This window comes from Ictalurus furcatus, chromosome 19, assembly GCF_023375685.1.
Source record: "Ictalurus furcatus strain D&B chromosome 19, Billie_1.0, whole genome shotgun sequence".
NCBI lineage: Eukaryota > Metazoa > Chordata > Actinopteri > Siluriformes > Ictaluridae > Ictalurus > Ictalurus furcatus.
Genome location: NC_071273.1, coordinates 490001 through 515575, shown reverse-complemented (window position 1 = coordinate 515575; position 25575 = coordinate 490001). Strand labels below are relative to the sequence as shown.

General features: G+C 42.7%; 1 protein-coding gene across 1 annotated transcript in view; it reads right to left on the bottom strand.

Moving 5' to 3' along the window:
- Nucleotides 1-25575, bottom strand: part of LOC128623058 (NLR family CARD domain-containing protein 3-like) — a 37987-nt gene that overhangs the window by 11482 nt on the left and 930 nt on the right. The window contains exons 1-3 of the mRNA XM_053649922.1: nucleotides 24629-25575; nucleotides 13909-14103; nucleotides 5225-5398 (exon numbers count right to left, since the gene is read on the bottom strand). The exon at nucleotides 24629-25575 is cut by the window's right edge and continues 930 nt beyond it. Coding sequence (XP_053505897.1) covers nucleotides 5225-5398; nucleotides 13909-14103; nucleotides 24629-25575 — 1316 coding nt within the window. The remainder of the gene's footprint in view (nucleotides 1-5224; nucleotides 5399-13908; nucleotides 14104-24628) is intronic.

The window sequence follows — 25575 nt, the reverse complement described above, 5'->3', positions numbered from 1 at the left end:
AGTCTCCAGGTCAAGGTCACTGGCATGACGTAACCATCCACCCACTCTAATGAGACCAGTGGCCCCATCATACTCAGGGGCAAGAGAGCCCAAATGACTGTCAGTTGGAATTGACTGCCAGCCTTTAAAGCCCTGAATTCAAGCAGGAATGAGTCACTTTGAGCCTGTGCCAGGAGGAGCCTCTCTGCTTCAATATAATCAGAAGCTCTGACAGGAGAGTCATTGTCTGTACCAGCTGCCCCATGCAGGGATCTAACAGTGGCCTGGATAAGCTCTTGCCATGTTTAGAACTGGCCTAGGTCAGGAAGGGAACTACTAGGCATGGGAACGCTTCCAATAAAGGCAGCCTTTTTTAACTCACTGAAGTCTGGCTCTTCTTCAGTTTTAGGTGTTGATGGCCACTGGTCAATTGGCTGATTCAGGAAGGCTGGTCCTGAGCTCCACTGATGGGGGTCCTGCCAAATTGGTTAACGTAAGATCTCGGGTGAGTTGATCAGCAGGGTTGTGAGCCGACTCAACATACCCCCATTCGGCCATATCGGTGAGGTTCTGTATTTCTGCCACGTGTTCCTACGAACACCTTGTAGTGACAGGACTCCGATGTCAGCCAGTACAAAACAGTGGTGGAGTCAGAAAAGAAAGTGACCTTGTGGATAGAAATAGTCAATTCTGTTTGGATCACCTTGGCCAATAGGGCACCAGTCAGTGCTGCACTCAGCTCAAAACGAGGCATGGACAGGCATTTCCTCAGTGCTACTCTAGACCTGGCCAAGACAAAGGTTACGGTGACCTCTCCTTGGCTATTTGTGGTAGGGAAGTAGGCTTCTGAACCATAAGGTCTTTCCGATGAATCACTAAAGACATGAAACTCTCGGATGACAGAACAGTTGTCATTAGATGCTAAGGTGTATGCTCGAGGGAACTGCACCTGAAGGAGAGTTGGGAGTTCTCCTACCCAGGCAAGCCACTGTTCTCTCAAACGTGGCTGTTCAATGGGATCATCCCAACCGAGGTTGTGTTTCCAAAGGTCTTGGATAAAAACCTTGGCCCTGGTAGTGACTGGGATAATGAACCCCAAAGGGTCATATTGACTTGCCAAGGTCCTATATATATTTCTCATGGTAGGCACAGTGGTCTCCGTAGCATGGAAATTATACCTCCGGGTGTCAATGATACAATTCCACTGCAGACCAAGAGTGAGTTCTTGGAGGTCAGTGCTGCTCTGTGCCAACCCTCGCTCGCTATTAGCAGACTTGGCATCTGTGGGAAGGTGTTGAATCACGATGGTACATTGCTTTCCCATTGTCTTATCTCAAAGCCTCCATCAGAGAGCAGCTGGCACAGTCCATCCACTATTGCTTGGGCTTCGGTTTCAGTTGGCATGCTTTGAAGGCAGTTCTCAACATAAAATGAATGTTCTATGTCGACTAGGTCAGCCATGTCATCTTTGTGTCCTTGAACATGGTCTTGGAGGGCATAAATAGCACAATATGGGCTGCATGTAGTGCCAAACAGAAGTACCTGCCATTCATATACATCAGGTTCCACCTCCCTGCGCATGTCCCACCAAAGAAACTGCAACACTGACCTGTCCCCAGGCAGCAAGTGTACCTGGTGGAACATACCTTTGATGTCCCTGCTAATAGCAACAGTGTGTTGGTGGAATCTCAGGAGCACAGCCAATAAGGAAGGTCCCAAAGTCGACCCAGGAAGCAGTTAATCATTCAAGGTTTGTCCCTGATGTTGAAATAAACAGTTAAAGACTACCCTGTCTTTACCGTTGTGATGCACCATATGGTGTGCAATGTACCAAGACTCTGTATTCTTGTTTGCCTCCTCTGGAGCTATCTTAGCCACATAACCCGCCGTCTCCAACTTCTTCTCAGTGCAGTAGACTTTATCCCTCTTGGGATCCCATGCCAGCCTGCGTTCAATGTTACATAAACTGGGGAGCACAGTCACTTTATCTGCATGGAGTAAACTCTCCGATGTTCATCTCAGCAATGGTGTAGCGTAATGTTGAACACCGTTCACATTCACCCAGATTGTGGCATCTTGCAGCAGGGTGTAAGCCTCTCGATTATGTTTGGACCTGGTGACCATTTTTTACATTGTAAGGGAGAGTATCAACCTGAGTATCAGCCAGAGTCTTTCTACATAGTGGATGAGATCATCACGGGTTGGCTCTGTCATGACGTGAAGACACTGTTGATTCCCTCACGAGGGTTGCATTGAACTTACTGGGCCCTGGAGAGACCATCCGAGCTGAGTGCTGACAGCAATGGGTCACCCTGTTGGGCCCTTGCTTATGGGCTGGATTGGTGTCAAGAGGTGGGGATTATCTGACCCGATAAGGAGAAATGGCTTAACTCTGTCCACAGGAGGCAATGGCAGATCCTTCAGATGTTAATAGGCATTCTGAAGGGCAGTCACTGGGTAGTTGTGCTCCGCTAGACATGAACCAGTTGCAGTGAATGGGTTGCGTACAGAAAACTTCATCATGGGCTTGGATACTGAGGACAGATATCGATAATCTGTCAAGTTCAGCGTGACACTGTTGAATTGTCTGTAAGGGAAACAGTTCATGGGAACCGGTTAACTTGAGATGCTGCACTACTGTCAGAAGCACTATTGTCCTCTCTGATCCATCATCAAGCACTGCATAAGTTTCCATAGAGTGTTGACCATTGTGAAGAAGTACTTTGACCCCTTTCAATGGTTAAGTCTGTCAAGGTAAATCCTGTTGGGTGGCACGTTTACCATGAGTACAGCCCTGGAGGTGTCATTGATGGAGTTATGTAGAACTGTGAGATGTAGTTCTTTACAGACCTTACATGGACGCTTGAGGTTGCAGGCCTCTACTGCATGTGAAGGACCACATCTTCAGTAGCATTTTCCCTCTTTAGTCCAAGTGACTATTTGAGAAGTGGTTAACTTCTTGAATTGGTCACAAGAGTTGAGATAGTGATCCCTATTGTCACAATGGGGACAATATGGTTTTGGCTTTGAGCTAGATTTCAAGTCTGCAGGTTTAGGGGACCTTATGCCACTCTCATTGGCCAGGAAAACTGGTATTGGCCAGTTTTGGAAGAGTGGGTGGCGTAGCCTTACCATAGGACTTGTATGATTAACTCTGGAACAGGGTTGCAGCTCGGCTAGAGATGCGTTTTGCTTGAGACTTAATCCCCAACCAGGCAGCCAGATAAGGAAGTGTATAGTTCTTGTCAGTACCCATCTGGAAAATACCCCTGCTTAGGCAGTATTCAACAAAATCATCACGACAAACAGAGGGTAGTTCACTTAGCAGACGATCCACATGAGAGCCACACATGAGCTTGTAACCGTTCTGGCCCTCAAGAGTCCTCAGCATGCCCACCAATGATTGAATGGATAATGCAAAGGAGTGAAAGGTGTTAGCATCAACCATCTTGAATGGTGGAGTGCTCCTGATGGCACCCAACTCAGACTGAACAAGCTGTCTTGGCTGGCCATATTTGTCTTGAAGTGCCTTCAATGCAACGGAGTAAGGCCCCAGATGGTATATATAGGCTTTAGAATTGATCAGAATCTTCACTCCTGGATTCGGCTGTCAACTGCAGTGGTCTAAGTGATAGCTGAGACACCAAAGAGTCATCAGGAATAATCTGTACAGATAGGTAAGTTGGTATGGTTGAGGTCACAGCTGGTGAGCGAGTAGAGGGCCGCTTGGGGAGGATGCTAGATGAGGTGGACTTAGGACTGGACTGAAATGTACGAGCTGAAATGGAGGCAAAAGGCGGTCAGGTGAGCCTGGAGGCACAGGAGTCATGGAACCAGTCTTTAAGAAGCATGGAGCATATGAGCTTCGCTACCTCGAGCTCAGTCTCTGCTTGTTGCAACTTACGCTGTCTTTATAGATGCTTGGATAAGGCCTTCTTTGCTGCAAGAGCTTCCTATTGAATACGCTGAGCTTCTTTAGCTTGTGTCTGTAGCCGCTGGTATTCCACATCAGCCACGGAGTCCTCCTCGACCTGCTGGCAGAGACTATCTAACTGCCTCTGTTTAATCTTCTCCTCCAACATAACAGTCTGGACACTAGAGAGTTCCGGTGGAAGGTAAACGCCAGTGGAAGTGACAGAGCGCCTACTTATCCTGGAGTGAGAGCTTGCGCCACTACGAGACATTTTCCTCGAGCTGCTTCTTGGTTGACTGGGACAGTGGGAAGAAGCTGTAGCAGGAGGGTCCTTAGTGGGTCATCCAGTTGAGATCATCCAGGTGAGAAGCCAGATTATTCCTTTAATCTGATTATTCACTTACTGTTGGATCCATATTGGTTTGATCTTGCTCTCAATCCAGCTCGAAGGACCATAATATTGTAGCAAAGTCTCACTACAATCAATATTTCAGCTGGTTGAGGCTGCCGAATATGGATCAGATTCCGATTAGAGAATCAGGAGTGGAGAAAATATTCTTGATAATGAAGCATTTATTTACAGTCTTAACTATACAGCCGAGGTATGCAGCTGTGATATGGTATGGTCTACAGAAGGAAATAAAGATAAACAAACATTAGTTTCTAGGACAGTCTTTCTGACAGTGAGAACATAAGACCTGGACCTTTTCATGTGGGAACAAAAAATCTGGAAAATCCAACTTCATTCTCATCACGTTGCTAACGTTAAGCTGTTTAAACTGCTACTTAACAGGGTGGAATGAAGACACTTGTATGATAAAGAAATATGTCTTTACATATATGCATCTACAAACGATTCAGTAGCTACAGAATAAACACTAATTCAGCTTTATTTAAAAAATAAATTGTTTGATTTATGTAATTGTTGACCTTCACAGTCCTGTGGCATCAACATCTAATTTTAGTTTCCAAATTCTGTTTTTTTTTTAAGATAGTTCTATTTCACTGCTGCTTTTAAACCCTACAGCTCATACACAGTGCATTTAGTTTGTGTCCCAGGTGCAGTTTGTGTGATTAGTTACAATGTTTTAGTAAATTTCACAGTAATTTCACACACATTGCAGTTGCATCAAGTCACATTTTGTGGTGCAGCTTCTCACATACATACATCTGACCCAAAGACTCTGACAAATCATCAGTGTGTAGTGAAAATAAACAATCTTGCTCCTCAGGACATTGATGATGAACCTAAAACTTCTGCTTCAGTCTCTCTATTAGAGAACGTGTCTTACTGAGGAGCAGGTCATGTGACTCTCAGAGAGATGATCTTACCACAGTATCTCCAGTTTACAGTGAGGATTCTCCAGTATAGCAGAGAGACTCTTCGCTCCTGAGTCTCCTACATTATTAGAGGACAGATCCAGTTCTCTCAGGTGTGAGGGGTTTGATCTCAGAGCTGAAGTCAGAGCAGCGCAGCCTTCATCTGATACACCACACTTCCACAATCTGTAGAGAGACACAATGACACTCTTCATCAACAGATTTTTTTATCATGGTTTAAGAATTACTTTAAAGATGATGTGATTGTAAAATGATTTTATCATTCAGAATGACTTGAGGATTTAATATCACCTGTTTATTCTAATTAACAATGTAATTACAAATGATCACATGGTGTTATATTTAGTTCCTCTCATCTATTGTGTTTCATATTAAACTATCAGCAGCTGAAGCTGAACAGAGAACAGACCGAGAGCAGACTGACCATGAACTTTAATCAGATAGAGAGAGAGAGAGAGAGAGAGAGAGAGAGAGAGAGAGAGAGAGAGCGCGAATGACCGAATGTTAGATGGTTCTCTACTAGACTTATAGTGCATTGCACACGGGGAATAAACTTGTTTCTCCACGGCCTATGTAGTTCATTTATATAACAATATAGGTTTATATTATTACAGAATAGAAGAAGTAAAAGTCTGAATGATGGTGAAAAACAAACAGTATCATGAATTAAGTAAGTAAGTAAATTTTATTTATATAGCATGTTTCACAGTTTCACATGTTTCAAAGCTGACCAAAGTGCTGAGCAGAGTAAGGAAAATTAAATAGAAAACAGAATAAAACCAAATAATAACAGATAACAGACAATAGTAAAAATTAGATTAAAACACGTGGGAGAAGAGATATGTTTTCCACTAGACAAGGCGGATGTCTAGTGGCAATTGATTCCATAAATGAGGGGCAGCAACTGAAAAAGCTCTATCCCCATTTGTTTTTAACCAGGAACGAGGGACATGGAAAATTAAGATTTAAAATCTTAATTTTAAAAAGAATTAAAATTAAGATATATCACATGTTAAACATTTATTTTGAGGAGAGCTGACATTCATGTCTTTTCTGAATCAGGTTTCTCATTGAAAATTTATTGATAAAGAATTTTTTATGAATTACAAAATATATGGAATGAATTTTGTGCCCGTTTCAAATAAAAAAATAAAATTCAGAAGCAAAATTTTAATTATAGAAATGTAAACAATATTTTGCAAATGGAAGTAAGGAAAATAAAACCAAAATTAATTTAAAAAAAATTAACTCTGATTCCCCTCTCATTTTGTTTTCTTTTTTCTATTCGCAAATATTTCTGGATTTTTTTTTTTTTTTTTTGCTGCTGCTGCTGACTTTTGGCACATTTTTACATGGAGTGGGTCTTAGAAGAAGGTGTTCACCATAAGTCTCTATTGGTCAACTGATTTTGGAGTGGGCGGTGATCTGAAAGTTAGCCACGCCCACCCCATTAAAGATGGAATAGACTCTGACATGTGGAACGAGCAGAGCCGAGTGCTCAGGAGCAGAAACTGTAGCTGCATTATAAAGCTGACAAAAATGATATAAGAAGCTACTGAACGGTTTGTAGATTCTATCACAAATATTTCTTTATCATACAAGTGTCGTCATTCCATCCAGTTAAGTAGCATATTAAACACATAATGTTAGATTGGTGATGAGGCAAAAGTTTGTTTCTTAGGGTCTTTTCCATATATAGTTCGCTTTAAAAGACCCAAACCCAGTTCACTTAAAATGAACCAGAAAGGGAACCAGCCGAAAGTGACCTCAGTCCTTTTGGTGTTCACAATATAGTGGACTCAAAAGAGAACCCGGTTCTTTTTTGGTCCTCTTCAGCAGTGAAGTGATCTCAGACCCTTTCTTGTTCACACCACAACTTCATAAGAACTCAGGCCCCAGCTTGCACCCAAAATTTTATCCAAGTCATCATAGAAGGGACAGGAATCCTTTATTTCAGCAGACTCTCCTCTTCAGTGCATTTTATCACGGGTGTTCATGTACTTCTGTCATAGTTTTTTTTACTTTTACCCAGCATTGTTGTGCTGTTCTGTTATAGCCTCTTTCCTTCATTTTTTTGAGAAAACAAAATAAACACTTTTATGTTCTCATGTGTTCAGGATAGTTGGTGTTTAATGCAATCTTCTTTCCAAATTTCAAGAAGTGCACAGCTCTACTCCTGAGACCACACAACCCCGCGACCTGACATGGTGAAAGGTTTTGTGTTGTTTTCAGGAGTGATGGAACATGGCTGCAGGTACGGTAAGCCTCCAGGTACACATGTTGAAACGAAACGCAAAGCGGACTGACCTCATTGTTTTAACATATCATGAAGAAATCGAATAACAAACAGACCCACAAACGAAGGTGGTCTGAGTACGGTTCGCTTTTGGGTCCTTTTAGGGGGGTCTGAGATCACTTGGTTTGTTTACATATACATGCTGAACCGCTCTGAGAGTGTTTGGAGGGCTCAAATTAACTAGATGTGAAAATACCCTTATTCATCAGCTTCTTATTCTGATTTTCTATTTCCACTTTCTGCCTTTCTGATTCCATTATTCCATTCCGTTCCATCCGGGCGGCTGTGGCTCAGGTGGTAGAGCGGGTTGTCCACTAATTGTAGGGTTGGCGGTTCGATTCCCGGCCCACGTGACTCCACATGCCGAAGTGTCCTTGGGCAAGACACTGAACCCCAAGTTGCTCCCGATGGCAAGTTAGCGCCTTGCGTGGCAGCTCTGCTACCATGTGAGTGTATGGGTGAATGAGACCCAGTGTAAAGCGCTTTGGATAAAAGCGCTATATAAGTGTGCCATTTACCATTTTTACCATTATCTTCTCCTTATTAAAATGTCTCAAAAATCTGACAGTTATGCATGAAACTAATATATATGATATTGAGATCCATCTTTTCACACTGAGGACAACTGAGGGATTCGTACACAACTATTACATAAGGTGCAAACATTCACTGATGCTCCAGAAGGCAACACGATACATTAAGAGCCAGGGGGTGTAAACGTTTGAACAGGATGATTGGTGTAAATAGTAAAATAGATGCACAGTAGCGTAGCATGCTCTCGTTTCATCCATTCGTTGATTCTGCAAACAAGCATCTGCTAGCATCAGGTCACCTTCATGTAATTAAATGTGGACATGAGGTAGCTGCATGCATCATTGAGAACTCCATTTGAATTGATGGTGATTGGCTTGGTGACACAGTCTTCAGGGTATTGAATGACATGCGAGCGAAATACACTTAGAGGACTGCAGGATTATTGTTACTATCTTTTATTTTGTGGTGAATTACCCAGTTCTCCTTGGACATAGTGTATTATTATTATTTTACACTTTTGCTTGATTCTGTTTTCCTTTTTTCTTTAGTTGTCATTTCCTCCTGATTCCATGGCAGCTGCAGGGTCTCCTCCATGGGTTTGACTGGCACTGGTGAGGTGGTGGGGATTTTGTTGTGGTTTCTGGTGATTTGTACTTCCTTTTGAGTACCGTGGATTCTGTGCTGAATTTGGAGTGTGAATTGTAAGTAGTGGTTGTATATTTTCTTCACACTTATGCTTGTGCCCTATTGGAGCCCTGTGGTTTGTCATGACTTTGTTCTGTTTCTCTCTTTCTCTCTGAATGAGACCCATATTAGTGTTTTAGACATTTATTATTTTATACAAAATCTGGTATTTGTGAATTGAAATAAAACTACCTTTACAAGCAATAAAGCTTTCACTTGTCACGAAACTCGAATCGGCACGGAAGCAGGAGCGGGCGGCAGGTGTAGAGCGTGGTATCGGGAAGTACAAGAAACGTAGTCATGAGACAGGCAAAGGTCAAGCGATCGGACAAACAACACAAACGGGGTCAGGCAGAGAGCATAGTCGAAACTGGAAACAAGGGTCGAGGATCACGAGAAGACAAACTAACTAGAACGGCTTGGTAACGCAGAGAAACGAGTTGACTGAACGTATACTTCGCTTTGAGTCTAGGTGAATGACATCCCTAAGTACTAGCGGTGAGAGTGTGTGTGTGTGTGATTGCTGCCAGGTGTGCCTGATCAGAACTCCGGGGATGGTGAGCACATGCGTGCATGAGAAGTGAGTGTTGTATCTTGGGAAATTGAGTTCTGATCTGACTGAGCTGTGACAGAACCCCCCCCCCCAAAGGGCTCACTCCGGGAGCCGAGTTCTTTCTTGGCCTCCCCCGGGGTCGTGGACCTGGGAGATCAGGATAAGTTGTGTGAAAGTCTTTAGTAAGCTGTGGATCCAGTATGTCCTGCTTGGGAACCCAGCATTGTTCCTCAGGTCCATAACCCTCCCACTCGACCAAGTACTCTAGCTTGCCTCTCCTGTGTCTAGATTTGATGATTTTCTTGACACGGTAAGCCGGTTGTCCATCAATTTCCAGAGGGGTCAGAGGAGTTTCAGATGGTACTTCTGTAGCTAATGGACCGTTGACAACAGGTTTGAGACGTGATACGTGGAATGAGGGGGAGATGCGGCTGTGTCGTGGCAGTTCCAGATGGTAAGTGACTTCATTGATTCGCTTGAGGATCTTGAATGGTCCAGTGTACCTTGGCGTTAGTTTTTTACAGCTATGAGGTTGTATTAGGTCCTTGGTGGACAACCACACCCTATCGCCTGGTTGGTAATTAGGGTGTTCGTTACAGTGGTGATCTGCTTTGCGCTTGTATGTGTCTGTGGTCTCTTTCAGGCGTCGTTGGGTGTCAGCCCTAGAACTGTGGTATTTCCTTGGGATCTTGGCAAATCCGTTATGAAGTCAAGTGATATGTGTGACCATGGGCGTTCGGGTATGGGTAAGGGCTTGAGCCTCCCAGCTGGGAGGGTCCGAGGTACCTTATTCTGTGCGCAAGATGAACAGGATGCCACCACCTTGTGTACATCTCCCTCCATATTGGACCACCAGTACTTCTCTTTTAGGAGATGGTGTGTGCGCTGTGCCCCTGGATGCCCTGTACCGAGTGCGCCCAGATGATGAGTTCTTGACGGTACTCTTCGGGTACAAATAGTTTGTTCGGGGGGCATTTTACGGGTACTTGTGACTGGGGAATCTCCTCTAGTTCCTGGTCCAGATCCCACTCTAGCGCATTGATAATACATGAAGGATGGATGATATACTCCTCATGCTCGTTGACACGTTCTGTGTGGTCGAGACGAGACAGGGCATCAGCTTTTATGTTCTTGGACCCTGGTCTGTATGATAACGTGAAGTGAAACCTGGTGAAGAACAGGGCCCATAGGGCCTGGCGGGGTGTGAGTCTCTTTGCAGTGCGAAGGTACTCCAGGTTCTTATGGTCTGTGAAGATGACAAAGGGATGTGTAGCCCCCTCTAACCAGTGTCTCCACTCCTCCAGCGCTAACTTAACTGCCAAGAGTTCACGATTTCCCACATTGTAGTTTCTCTCAGCGGGGGAAAGCTTTTGCGAGAAGAATGCCACCGGATGGAGCTTTGGCCTCTCTCCGAATCGCTGGGATAAAATGGCTCCTACCCCAGTCTCTGATGCATCCACCTCCACTATAAACGGTCTGGATGGGTCCGGATGTTTGATGATGGGCGCAGTAGTGAAGGCTTTCTTGAGCTTGTCGAATAGCGGTTTGGGCGGTTGGATTCCATGATAGACGTTTGGGTTTCCCCTTTAGCAGGGACGTGAGGGGGTTGGCGATGGCACTGAAATTTCTAATAAACCTTCTGTAGAAGTTTGCAAACCCCAGAAACCTCTGCAGTTCCTTGATCGTCGTGGGCGTGGGCCAGTTTACTACTGCCTGGACCTTTTCTTGGTCCATGGAGATCCCTACGGGGCTGATGATGTATCCCAGAAACGCAATGGTGGTTCTGTGAAATTCGCATTTCTCAGCTTTAACATATAACTGATGATGGAGCAGTCATTGTAGAACTTGGCGGACGTGGTGAACATGTTCCTCCCGGGAGTTAGAATATATTAGAATGTCATCTATGTAGGCGACCACATGGCGTCCCAGCATGTCACGTAACACGTCGTTAATTAGACATTGGAAGACCGAGGGAGCGTTAGAAAGCCCATATGGCATGACCTGATACTCATAGTGACCTGAAGTTGTGCTGAACCCAGTCTCCATTCATCTCCTTCTCGAATCCGGACCAAGTTGTATGCACTGCGTAAGTCCAGTTTCGTGAAGATGGTGGCAGTGCGTAGTTGTTCCAGAGTGGCTGGTACTAGAGGTAGTGGGTAACGGTACTTGACGCAATACCGGTTTAGTCCTCGGTAGTCAATGCATGGTCGTAAACCTCCTCCTTTCTTCTCTACGAAGAAAAACCCCGCTGATGCTGGAGAAGTAGATGGTCGTATATAACCTTGGTGCAATGCTTCCTGAATGTACTCCTCCATGGCTTTTTGTTCAGTTACTGTTAACGGATAGACTCTCCCTCGCGGTGGTGTAGTGCCTGGAAGCAAATCGATTGCGCAGTCATAATCTCGATGAGGAGGTAGTCCACTAGCCTTCTTTTTACTGAATACTTCAATGAGGTCGTGGTAAACACTGGGGATCAGAACGTTGTCCGCCTTGTCTGGGCTCTCAACAGATGTGGATGCTAAGGAGATCACAGGGACTTGGAGACAGTGATTGATGCAGTGAGCTGACCAGCGAGTGATCTCCCTTTGATTCCATGAAATTTGTGGGTTGTGATGTTCAAGCCAAGGAAGACCGAGAACCACTGGATGCCGGGCCGTCACAATGTCATGGAACGTAATTTTTTCCTGATGAAGAGCGCTGGTGTGGAGGTTAATAGGTTCGGTGAAGTGGGTGATTAAACCATCTCCAATGGGGGCTCAATCAATGGCTTGGACACGGCGGGGGGTGCTGAGAGGACGAACGGGGATGTTATATTGGAGTATGGTCTCTTGGTCGATGAAGTTCCCCGCCGCTCCAGAGTCGATCAGCACCTCTAAAATACAGGAAATGCCTGAGTATTCTAATATAACTGGTAATACGAATGCAGACTGAACTGAGTACTGGGCAATGGGTTCTAAACTCAACCCCGACTGAGGTTGTTTGGCAGTTTTGGTTTCCCCTCGGGTAGAGCACTGTTTGAGAGGGCATTGTTGCACGAAGTGGCCCTTCTCGCCGCAGTAGAAACAACAATGTTCACGGCGCCGTCGTTCTCTCTCCTGCATGCTCACCCGAGTCTGTCCCAGCTGCATGGGTTCACTAGGGCTCTCAGACGCTGGTACTTCCGCCTCGCTGCGTATGGAGCGGCGGCTCCGTAGTAGACGATCCAGGCGTATAGCTAAGTTGATGAGTGAGTCGAGAGTCAGCTGATCATCGCGACACGCCAGCTCCGTTACGATGTCGGCATTTAATCCCCGGCAAAACATAGTCTTTAGAGCGGGTCGATTCCATCCACTCCTAGCGGCCACAGTACGAAATTCGAGAGCGTAATCCGCCACACAATGTGATCCCTGCATCAAGGATAATAATTCCTCCCCAGTCTCCCAGTTGTCTGGAGAATGATCGAATACAGTGCGGAAACGTGATGTCAGCTGATCATATGTGCTGATGACGTTCCCTTCCTGTTCCCATTCCACGGTGGCCCAGAGGAGAGCTCTCCCGGTTAAGAGTTCCATGAAGTGGATTATTTTCCGATTCTCCGTCATGTCTGGGTACGTTGAGAAAAACAGGGAGCACTGGTGTAAAAAACCTCGGCAGCGTGCCGGATCTCCGTCGTACTTCTCTGGCGCTGGAGTGGGAGGTAAGCGTGTGGTCGGTGCCATAGAAAGCTGCGCGGTTTGGTTTAGCCGAGCTACCTGCTCAGTCAGGCTTGCGAGATGGTGATCATGGTCACTAATCATCCGGCCATGTCCCTCGATGGCTTGCGGCCAACGGGGATCTCCCGCTGCTTCCATTGGATGGCGAAGTATTCTGTCACGAACCTCGAATCGGCACGGAAGCAGGAGCGGGCGGCAGGTGTAGAGCGTGGTATCGGGAAGTACAAGAAACGTAGTCGTGAGACAGGCAAAGGTCAAGCGATCGGATGAACAACACAAACGGGGTCAGGCAGAGAGCGTAGTCGAAACCGGAAACATGGTCGAGGATCACGAGAAGACAAACTAATTAGAACGGCTTGGTAATGCAGAGAAACGAGTTGACTGAACGTATACTTCACATTGAGTCTAGGTGTATGACATCCCTAAGTACTAGCGGTGAGAGTGTGTGTGTGTGATTGGTGCCAGGTGTGTCTGATCAGAACTCCGGGGATGGTGAGCACATGCGTGCATGAGAAGTGAGTGTTGTATCTTGGGAAATTGAGTTCTGATCTGACTGAGCTGTGACATCACTACAATCTGTGGCCAGTTATTAGCCTGCTCCTGTTCAGTGGGTTACATGTATTAGAGCTGCAGAAGGATTGCTGGCTTTAAAAGTAATCAGTCAGGTTTTGTAGAACTTTTCTCTGTTTATCTCTATTGTTAACGCACATGTGTCTAATTATAAATAGATTTATTTAGTTCTTTATTTATTTACATTTATTTATTTTATGATTCTGGAGATAAATCATTATTACTTAAAAACTAATCTATTTGTTCTGCATGTTGTACAGTTACAGAACATTTCAGGTGAAAAACAACACTGAATAAGACTGCTGATTTTAGAACGTTATTGTGACTCTCAGAGACATGATCTTACCTCAGTTTCTCGAATTTACAGTGCGGATTCTCCAGTACAGCACAGAGACTCTTCACTCCTGAGTCTCCTAGTTCATTCCCAGTCAGATCCAGTGTTTTCACAGTCAGATGCAGTTCTCTCAGATTGGAAGTTTCTGAGCTGAGCACTGAGACCAGAGCTGACCAACTTCTCTCTCCAAATGAATCACACTTGATACTGAAGGAAATAAAAGAATACATAATGAAGTAACACTAGTGCAAATTATCAAACAAGTCCTCAAAGCGTTCACTGAACCTTCTCATTTTCACAAATGCTAAAAGTACAAACTCCAGTTAGACAATATGCTTAAAGTGACACTCCAGCCAAAATCTCAATTCAATTAAATTCAGTTTCAATTAAATTTTATTTGTATAGCACTTTAACCAATGGACATTGTCTCAATGCAGCTTTACAGAAACATATAAACACAGTATACAGATTTTGTGTGAATTTATCCCTATTGAGCAAGCTGGTGGCGACGATGGCAAGGAAAAACTCCATAAGATGATATGAAGAAGAAACCTTGAGAGGAACCAGACTCAGAAGGGAACCCATCCACATCTGGGTAACAACGGATAGTGTGAAAGTAAAAGAAAGTTCATAATGGTTTTTATATGAAGTCTGTTTTGTTGAACTTATCCACTGTTCATTAAAGGAGACTTGAGTGCAAAACTATTTGTAGTAATTGCAGTCTTATGGCCATAGCAGCAACCGTAGTCCCAGTAACCACAGCAAAATTGTCCATGTGAAATTGAGATCCAAAACATCCCGTATAATATGGGATTGTCTCGTATTGAAAAATATGTCCCTTACTGAGTTAATACAGGATGTGATTTGTCTATTCTCGTACACATCGTTTCATACATACACTTCACAGTGGTGAGAAAAACATAATGATGAATAAAATGAAACCAATTTCACAAGAAATAGCAGGCAGAGAATGTACATGTGCTATGTGAGCTTGCATGTTAACATCACAGTTGCCGTGGTTACAGAAACGCTTAAAAAATTACTTCCAACACAAATTCACAGTGAAACACAAGAGTCTGTGGTGGTACAGGTGTGAAACAGGATACAGTCCTGTCCCTGACAATGAATAGAACTCAAACTGTACAGTTTATTGTGGAGCAGGCGGCAGGTGATAATCACGTCTGAACATCTAAAAAGCAGAGTGAAATCACTCAGTTACTTTTGATATATAAACAACCTGTGAACCGCGCCGTCAGCCTTATTATCTTCAGCAAGATGGCATGTCGGTCGTTTGTGTAACTCTTGCAAAAAAAAAAACTCCATTTCCTCACTATCTTTTCCAAAAAAAAAAATCTCTTTTCTTTTCTGTCCCTTTAAAAAAAGGGAGAAGAGTATGACTGAGAGAATTCAGAAAGTGTGTTATGCCTTGCTCCCGTTTCATCACGGGGAGGATGGACACACTTTCTGTGTGAAATGTCTAGGATGGAGCATGCCACGGAATCCCTCGAGAGATCTGAGTGTGCGCATTGTGAACGCCTTACAATTAGGCAGCTCCGCTTGTTACTCGTGGGTTTCAGAGCCTCTCGGAGGGCCGTCCACTGCCGAGGCAGCCAGCTGTCTCAGCTCCAGGGGATCTCGTATGTATCTGGTAGAGGAGCCGGAGACAAGCACTGCTCGATCTCTTGCTCTGTCTTCCTCTAGATTTTGGAGCTCGCATAGCGAATCCTCCTTCTGCTATGGAAAGCCAGCAAAAAAAAAAAAAACACACACACACACACACACACACACACACACAAATAATAAAATAAAATAAAAAAACTATTCCTTTCAGATGGATTTGCTAAAAACTGAGAGCAGCATATAAAGAGCTTCTTGAAGTGATTCCTAAGGCTGGATGAGCTTTTTTCTGTCACGATCTCCCCTGCAGATGGCGCTCCGGCGCGCGATGTACACAGAGAGCCAGAGGGCGTGCGCATGCACGAACCATGCGGAACTATGGGGACATTGTTTACAATGGACATGTGCGGTTGTTTTGGTTTCTGTTCTGTCTCCTCCTTGTTTAGTCATTGGTTGGTTTTCGAGGGTGTGTATTAATTGTTTCAGCTGTTTACGTTCAGGTTTGATTATGTGTTTTACTTAAGCTCCTCGTGTTGCTGCCACTTCGAGCAGTATTAAATGTGTTAACGAGTAAAGCGGTAACGGACTGTATAGATGTCGATACGGTTAAGGTTCCATGTCCTGTTCTTGTTTCATGCTACGATTCCAGTTTAATGTTTTGGCCTTGTTTCATGTTTGACCTCTGTTCGAGAATTAAATGTATAGATGCCAAGTATATGTGAGCTACCTGGATGCTGGCGGTCGTGTTTTCATGCCATTTGTTTGTTCCCTGTTTGAACCTAGTCTCATGTTTACTGCCTCGATTATAGCTTTTCCAGTTTAGACCGGGATCCCTGTTTGTTAAGTTCTGGTTGTAAATAAAGACATTCATCTGCAATTGTTCCGCATTGAGTCTCAAATCGTAACATTTTCTCCCCAGAGAAAATAAATCCCTTAAACTGCAGAAAATTCCCCTTTTTTCCAGAATGGTAAATTGTAAATGGCCTGCACTTATATAGCGCTGTTATCCAAAACGCTTTACAGTGTATCTCATTCATCCATTCACACACACACTCACACACCAATGGTAGCAGAGCTGCCATGCAAGGCACTAACAGTGTCTTGCCCAAGGACACTTCGATTAGTGGACTACGATTAGTGGACAACCCGCAGTGCAGGACAAAATATCACACTTCTGGAGGAAAACCATGCATAAGTCATATTTATAACCCCGCAATGTCGGATTATTCTGCCATCGTGGGGAATGAATGGCATGGCTATTTAGCTATGCTGAAGGTGGAGGAGGCGCTTGCGAGCTACCTCTCTCCATTGACCACAGGTAATTGGGGGGCCGGCTTTGCCATCCACGCCATGTAAGGTCATGCTCCCACAAGTTCTTGTGAGAGCTCGCCAAGACTGTCTACGTCTTCTGCTAGTAGCACCTTAATGGCCAGCTTGAATATAATTCTCAGACACTATATTCCTGCTAGATGGCACTCCTTTGGAGATTCCCATCCGCAGTGATCTACTGTCTCATGCCGGAGGGCTGATTTATCACCCTCGGCTGGAACTACGGAAACTGTGGGTCTGGCCCCTGAGGGGCACCAGCTCATAGATTCTGGTCTCACAACTGAGGTTGTAGAGAACAGGTAGAATGCTATAGACCCAGCAAACTGCACAATAGCTACAGTGCTGGAGTTCTTACAAGTACATTTCTCAGCAGGGTTGGCTCCTCCTACAATCAGGGTCTACATGGCAGCCATTTTGGCCAGCCACACCCCTATTGATGGAGCCTCTGTGGGGCAACATCCTCTAACTTCGAGGTTTATGTGTGGTTTCAGGTGGCTGAGGCACATCTTCAGACCACGCATACATTCCTGGGACCTTTCTGTGGTCCTGGAGGGTCTGTCAGGTGCCACAATTGAGCCCTTAGAGTCAGCCTCTGAGAAGCTTCTGACTCTAAAGGTAGCTCTTCTGCTGGCCCTGACATCTCTCAAGCGAGTAGGAGATCCACAAGCTCTCTGTTGCCCCTTCCTGCCTTGACTTAACCCTGAATTAGCCAAGGCCTTCCTGTATACTAGGCTGGATTATATTCCTAAAGGGCCTACATCTGCTGTCTAGCCAGCAGTGTTGCAGGCTTTCTGCCCTCCTCCATTCCTCATACTAGAACAACAGAAATTGCACCGACTGTGTCCAGTAAGGGCTCTCTGTACTTACGTCCACTGCGGCCAGTGGCATAAGTGAGAGCAGCTGCTGGTCGGCTTTGGCAGCGACAGTAAAGGTGATGCTGTGTTGAAGCAGCGCTTCTCTAATTGGATAGTGGAAGTAATCTCTATGGCTTATGAAGTGCAAGGTCTCGCTACACCTCTGGGCATAAGAGCTCATTCCACTAGGGGGGGTTGCCTCCTTCAAGGCTTTGTCCAAAGGCTTTTATCCTTACAGTGTGTGCTATGGCGGGGTGGTCTACGCCGCACACATTCATTCGATTTTACAGCCTGGATATACATTCCAGCCTGGGCTCGAGTGTCTTGTACCCTTGACCCTCGGGCTAGGATCTTTTTGAACAGGCCGTACCCTCAGTATGACGGAGTGGGTATTTTCTTTCCCACAGCGTTCAGCTAACGCAATGTGGAGTTCCCTTTGAAAGTGAATGTCTAGGTTATGCATGTAACCCTGTTCCCTGAGAAGGGAATGAGATGTTGCGTAGCTTTGTCATACTGTGGCATGCCTGTGAATTGAGTTAGATAAGATAATAGAGGCTGATGGCATGGTTCACAGGTGTCATTTATACATCACGCAACGTGCTTAATTGCCACATCAACTGATCATGGCAGGCCTATAAATAGGCATGGTGTTACATAAGCTTCAGATATCGGTCACGCGTGAGGGCACTTCCCACATTGTTCAGTTAATGCAACGTCTCGTTCCCTTCTCAGGGAACAGGGTTACATGCATAACCCAGACGTTATGTTCTGCTCCTTTTAGATATGTGATTAAATGATGACGATTTTCCTGAATATCATTAACTGAAAAAAATAACTAAAAGAATTAGGTTCTTAGGCTAAATATTATAGAAAATATTTATGAAGTGTGTAATATAAGTGTAACTAACATTTGGATATGTTAATAAAGTGTAATCAATATGTGTAACCAACATTTAGAATTATTACTTAAGCATAATCTAAAAATCAATATTAGTTAACAAGTAAAATCTATATGTGTAATCAATATTTAGAAGCAGTGCGTATTGAGTTAGATGAATTCTGTCTTACTGTACAATAATTGTTTTTCAGCCTGCACCTTTCTGCACAGCAATATTGTAATAATAATAATAATAATAATAATAATAATAATTGGCATTAGTTATTTGCTGAAAACTGCTTTTGTAAGTAAATAACCTTGAGGCTGGATACCAATTAATGAGTTAGGATAGGGCCTCAGAAAAGGAGGTAGATATCAGCTAGGACAGGAGATAGAAATAGACAGAAGCTCATTGAGACATAAGAAGAGAGTGTTGGTCAGAGAGAAACAAAAAACAAACTGTCTGAGTGAAACCTTTTTTTTCTTTTTTTTTTTAAAAAAGAGGCTTTGTCCTCATAAAACCGTTTCAAGAAAAACATCTAACTGCGCATGCTCCACAAATTTAAGATAACATATAGACGAATAATTAATTGTGGCAAAGAAGATTGGTCTTTTTTTAATGAGAAAAGGTAAAACTACACCTAAGCTGAGTACGCTGTGGAGAAAGGTATAAAACGGGCTGTGTGTGTTTGCATAATTCAGACTGTCTCACTTTATTGTTTCAGTAAAGTTTAATTACATTTTGACATCTATAAACTTTGTCTCTGAAGTTTTTGACGTAGGCTGGAAAGATTGTTTGCCACGACACTAGTAACAGGGGCACTCTCAATGCTGAGTTAGTAATCAGGTGAAGGTGATCTGGGAAGTGGGTCATGTGACTGATCATGTGATGAGTTTGTACTCCGTTGTGCTGCTGGGAAATGGAGTTCAATGCAGGTGACACGAGAATAATTTTGTATAATAATGTGCTATTAGGAAATATTTTGGGGAGCTGTCAGTGTTAGAACCAACTAAAAGTGATGGAGGTACATTTTAAAGCTAAATTCAGCTCGACTATATTTCACCCGGTCATGTGTAAATTAGGTTATCTAAGGTTTACTTAAAAAAAAATCAAAGAAGCAGAAACTTTAGTGTTAAAGTGCATTGTAAATTATTACTGTATTTAATATATATTAATTTATTTTTATGTTATTTATTTAATTTCTTGAATTGAAAGTAATTTTTCTTTACCTATTTATTTGTTTGTTTATTCATTCATTCATTCTAATTTACTTGTTTAGAGAGTTTATTCCTTGTTTATTTAGCTCTTGTTCAATCATTTTTATTTTATTGTTTAGTAACGTGTTTAGCAAACCTCATCCAAAATAATGAAGTATTCATTCATTCTTGCATATGAAATAATATGATTGACATAGGTGGGGGCCTCTGACAAAGTTTTCACTTAGGACCACTAAATGTTCAAACATGGCCCTGAACATCCCTACTCGTGTCTTACAGCAATGATGCAGTGGTGTCGACATCAGTGAGATTGCCTGGATTGAATACTGGAGTAACCCTCTCCTGATTATATATCTTAGAGGTGGATGCACAATTTGGAAAAAAAAAACTACAATTATGGTGGATTTTGGGGTGGAATGGGGGGGGGGGATTGGGAAGAAAGGGGGAATGGGGGAGAAGAGGGCAATGGGGGAGAAGAGGGGAATGGGGAGAAGAGGGGAATGGGTTGAGAAGAGGGGAATGGGGAGAATGGGGAATAGGGAGAGAAGAGGGGAATAGGGAGAAGAGGGGAATGGGTTGAGAAGAGGGGAATAGGGAGAATGGGGAATAGGGGGAGAAGAGGGAAATGGGGAGAAAAGAGGGGGAAGAAGGATAATTTTTTCTTTGTAAGTAAATTATTGTCATGAAACAAATGGATTACTCAAGAGAGAGAAATGACTATGGTTGAAGATTTTTTTAGTTACTGTTACACAGTGACCTCTAATATTGCATGATATACCGATACTAGAAAGGTATTGCAATACCCTGTTGTTAAAAACAGTACTGTTCCTCATTTTATTAGTACTAGTACTTTAAGAATGACAGTGTTTTAATAAGAGCCATATTTCTTGAGTTGTGCCGATGTGCGACAGCAGGGCAGAGTGTGTGTGTGTGTGTGTGTGTGTGTGTGTGTGTGTGTGTGTAGACACACTGGGCGTGCCAAACTTTTTTCCCTCTCAAATACACTGCAGCTTTCATGGTGATAAAATGAAAGACATGGCTGCAAATACAAGTGCTCTTGTCGAAAGTCCACAGCTTGTTGACAAAGCAGATGTACAAAGCGAAATATGTCATTATTTTGTTTTCATGGCCGACAGTCAGGGTAAGCTCACAGACACCACAAAGCACATCTGTAAAAGATGTTTTAAACCTACACAGACCAAGGGAACGAACACGTTCAACTTAGCAAAGCATCTCGACGACAGACCTCCCGATCAGTTCAAAGAATTTAAAGAGCGACAAGTTAGCGAATGTGACTGATAACATAATTAGCCTACATTATGCTCATGCCTTATCTCAAACGAGTGTGATTTATTTTGTGACAAGCGAACTTTTTTCACCATTGGAGTTTGACAAGGCAGAGTGAACAGATGTAGAGTGAACAGACCTCCACCAAGTGGTGTACTGAGTCTTATATTATACACTGTTTAATGTGATATCTGGTTGCAAATATACAGTTAATTATTAAAAAAAAATATTTCTACCCTGCTTATGAAGAGATAATATCAAGGCCGGATTATCCATATATGGGATTGGGCGAGTGCCTTGGGTCACCAGACAATAGGGAGCACCAAATGATTAAGATAACAACTAGGCCTTTAAAATATTTGTCATATGGATGTGATTCTCATATCAGAGCTACTTGTTTATAATCTGACCAAAAGTAACTATCGAATTTTATTTAGAAATCAGACTGACTTTAGGTAAAATCTTATCCATGGGCGGCTGTGGCTCAGGTGGTAGGGCGGGTTATCCACTAATTGTACGGTTGGTGGTTCGATTACTGGCCTACATGTCTCCACATGCTGAACCCCAAGTTGCACCCGATGGCAGGCTATAGCTTTGCATGGCAGCTCTGCAGCCATTGGTGTGTGAGTGTGTGTCTGAATGGGTGAATGAGAAACAGTGTAAAGTGCTTTGTAGAACCACTAAGGTTAAGAAAAAAAGCACTATATAAGTGCAGACCATTTACCATGTCATATTATGGATTAGTATTAAAAGACAGGGAGTCCTATTCAGCTAAACTAACAAATTTCAATCAGACATAGGTGTCGTTTATGTGATGTAGATTACGTTTTGTTTTATCTTTAAAACATCAGTGACGTTGTTACACTGAAAGCCGAGGTGCTGCCCAGCCAGAAGCTATAAACTCTTTTGTAAGCTGAACAAAGATAGATAGCTAAATGTCCATTAAATCCAACCCCTCAGTAAGAACATGACTGATGTAAAGCTACATAGGATTGTTAAATCCTGATGTTTATAGGATCATAGGATTGTTGTCGGTCCTGATGTTTATACTGTACACACACACATACACAGTGAAACAACAATAACTGTTTGTTTTACGATGTGTATTTATTACTGTACATATAATCACACATGTATGCACTGATTTTTGGCCTATTGGCGCCATTAATTCCTGAATGTTTCAATTCATTTAGATTTTACGTGCGTGTTAAATATAGACATTGTCACAAAGCAGCTTTACAGAAATCCAGATATAGATTTAGATCCCTAATGAGCTAAGAAAACCTCTCTGAGACAACGCAAACCCTTGAGAGGAAGCAGACACAAAAGGAACTGCATCCTCTTCTGTGTGACACCGGATAGTGGGATTATAAATGATTACTCTTCCACAACTGTATACTGTAAAGTCAAACATTACTAAGTGTGTGGAAAGGATGCTCAGTATGAGCAACTTTTCACCCACAGAACCCAAACGAATTACATTTATAGATCTGATACATTTTGTGTTGTTTTAAAGAAAGCACCACCCTCAAACACATTAAATACAGTCACCGGCCACTTTAATAGGAACACCTATACCGAGACTCATTCGTGTAGTTATCTAATCTAGATAGATTTAAGGGCAGCTGTGGCTCAGGTGTTAGAGCGGGTTGTCCACTAATTGTCGGGTTGGCGGTTCGATTCCCGGCCCACATGACTCCATATGCCAAAGTGTCCTTGGGCAAGACACTGAACCCTAAGTTGCTCCCGATGGCAAGTTAGCGCCTTGCATGTCAGCTCTGCTACCATTGGTGTGTGAGTGTGTGTGAATGGGTGAATGAGACACAGTGTAAAGCGCTTTGTAGAACCACTAAGGTTAAAAAAGCACTATATAAGTGCAGACGATTTACCATTTAAAACAATATAAATTAGACAAGTTAGTTAACTAGCAAGCTAAACCTGTTAAATTCTAATTCCCTCTGTAAAGAGGGAGCAACTCAGACCAGACATATTCCTCCAAACTGCCTGTAAACACAACCACCTTCTGTTGCCCTGGTAACGTGTCCGGAGCTCTGCTGAAATTTCACCTGCCTCCCGAGTCTTCCTCCAAACACATACACACCGGCTTCTACAACTACCAGTCCCTCAAGGAATTTTGCAATTTTGCGATTGTAGAAATTAACACAAAATCAAGAAAACTCCGCAATATTTGGAGGAGCTTCAGATTTTTCAAAATTACCACAGATTTTCTACAGATTTGGGCCAAGTCGCGTCATGTGACATCATCACAATGCTTATTCAGCCAAAGCCCTCTTCGATTCACATGCATCAAACATGAGTACAGCTGAAAGGGCTCATTTACCAACAAACATCACTGTGAAAGACCGTGCAAAACTATTTCGTACTATTGCAATCACACCAATTCAACTGCAATTTTGCCATAAATAAAGTACTGCAAACTGCATCGCACATTTTCTAAATTCTTGTTTTATGCTGGAATTTCCCTTTAAATGCTGAAAAAGTAATTCACAATCAGAGATGTTTTGAGATATTTGTTCTTTGTCCTTTTATAAGCATTTTAGATCAGTTACTTCAGATCCAGAGTCATGTAGAGTTAGATTCATCTAAGATATTTACAGCTAAGATATTTATTTTTTCTGTAATTAGCCAGCTAGTTACTGAAATGAAAGCCAGACCAGTAGTGAAGTTGTTTCATTTAGCTAGTTAGTTAGTTGGCTAACAGTGTGTGTTTTGTGTGTGTGTGTCTATTTTTTATTTTTGTGTGTGTGTGTGTGTGTGTGTGTGTGTGTGTGTGTGAGAGAGAGAGAGAGAGAGAGAGAGACCTCTCCCAGAAAAGTACATTACAGAGCTACTGAATGAATTTTTTTTTTTTTTTGAGGTCAACACAACCAAAAAATATTTAAATAAATAAATAAATACTTTACAAACAGTGCAATTATATTATTATGATATCATAAAAATACAAATAAAAATGTTGCCTCTAACAGAGGTTACCTCTAAAAGAGAGTGTTAGGCTTCTCAAAGTCAGTTCTATATGAAAGGTAATTCCACCTCACACAAAAACTTAACTAAGTCATTATTAACAGGAAATTTATTATGAAGTAATATTAATGGGTTTTTTTTTTGGAATAAAGATTTTTGCATTACAGCAATAAACCTGGTTCTATATGCCACGTCTCTGTGTAATTGAAATTCAAATATAACACAAATATTACGATTGTAAAATAAAAGATTTTAGATGGGAGTGTGACAATGACATGGTTTATGTAAATAAATTACACTTTCACAGGCTCTAATTTCTGAATTTTGGTGGCATCGGGGGTGTGAACATGTACCAGATATCCAATACAACACCTGCATTTATTCAACTTTATACAACTGCCTTATTCATTTGTTCATGCAATTTTTATCTATTTGCATTAACTTCACAGTGACCTTAAGGTCCTGACCTTAAGGTCAAAACATCCCAAAGTACATATTTGTCCAAATGTTTTGTTTTTTTTCATTCTAACACTGTAACAGTAGAACAGTTATATTCAGCTTTACTTACATTGCTTTTCTGGAATCTGCAATCACAGGCATCACCTTCAGAAGAACAGTTTCTGTTATCTTATCTGTACTGGTATAATTACTCAGGTCAAATTGTTCCAGCTCCTGTGCTGATGTCAGTAACACAAACACCAGAGCAGACCACTGTGAAGAAGAGAGTTCACTTTGTTTTCCAGATTTCAGGTACTGTTGGATTTCCTCCACTAGAGAATTATCACATAGTTCATTCAGACAGTGGAACAGATTGATGGATTTCTCTGTAGGAAGATCACTGATCTTCTTCTTAATGTACTGAACTGTTTCCTCTATGCTTTGGGAGCTACTTCCTGTCTGTGTTACTAAGGCATGTAAGAGATTCTGATTGGACTTCAGTGAGAGACCCAGAAGAAAGCGAAGGAAAAGATCCAGATGTCCAGTCCAACTTTTTAAAGTCTGATCTACAGCACTCTTGTGTACATCTGAGATTGTATTGTTTCTCATTCCCCTTTCAAAATACTGATACTGACTAAGAGTATTTCTCTTTTCCATCATGAATGTCAGGTGCACATACAGAACGGCGAGGTGCTCCTGAATGCTCAGATGAACAAAGCAGTACACTTTACTCTGGTGAAACCCAAACTCCTCTCTGAAGATCTGCGTACACACACCTGAGTACACTGCTGCTTCTCTCACATCAATACCACACTCTCTCAGGTCTTCCTCATAGAAGATCAGGTTCCCTTTCATCAGCTGCTGAAAAGCTAGCTGTCCCAGTTTAAGAAGCATTTCTTCATCACTCTCCTGTTTCTTTGAGTACTTTTCTCTTATGATGTTTGTCTGAATGATGAGGAAGTGTGTGTACATTTGAGTCAGAGTTTTGGGGATCTCTCCACTCTCTGCTTCACCTAACATTCTCTCTAGAACAGTGGCTGAAATCCAGCAGAGGACTGGGATGTGGCACATGATGTA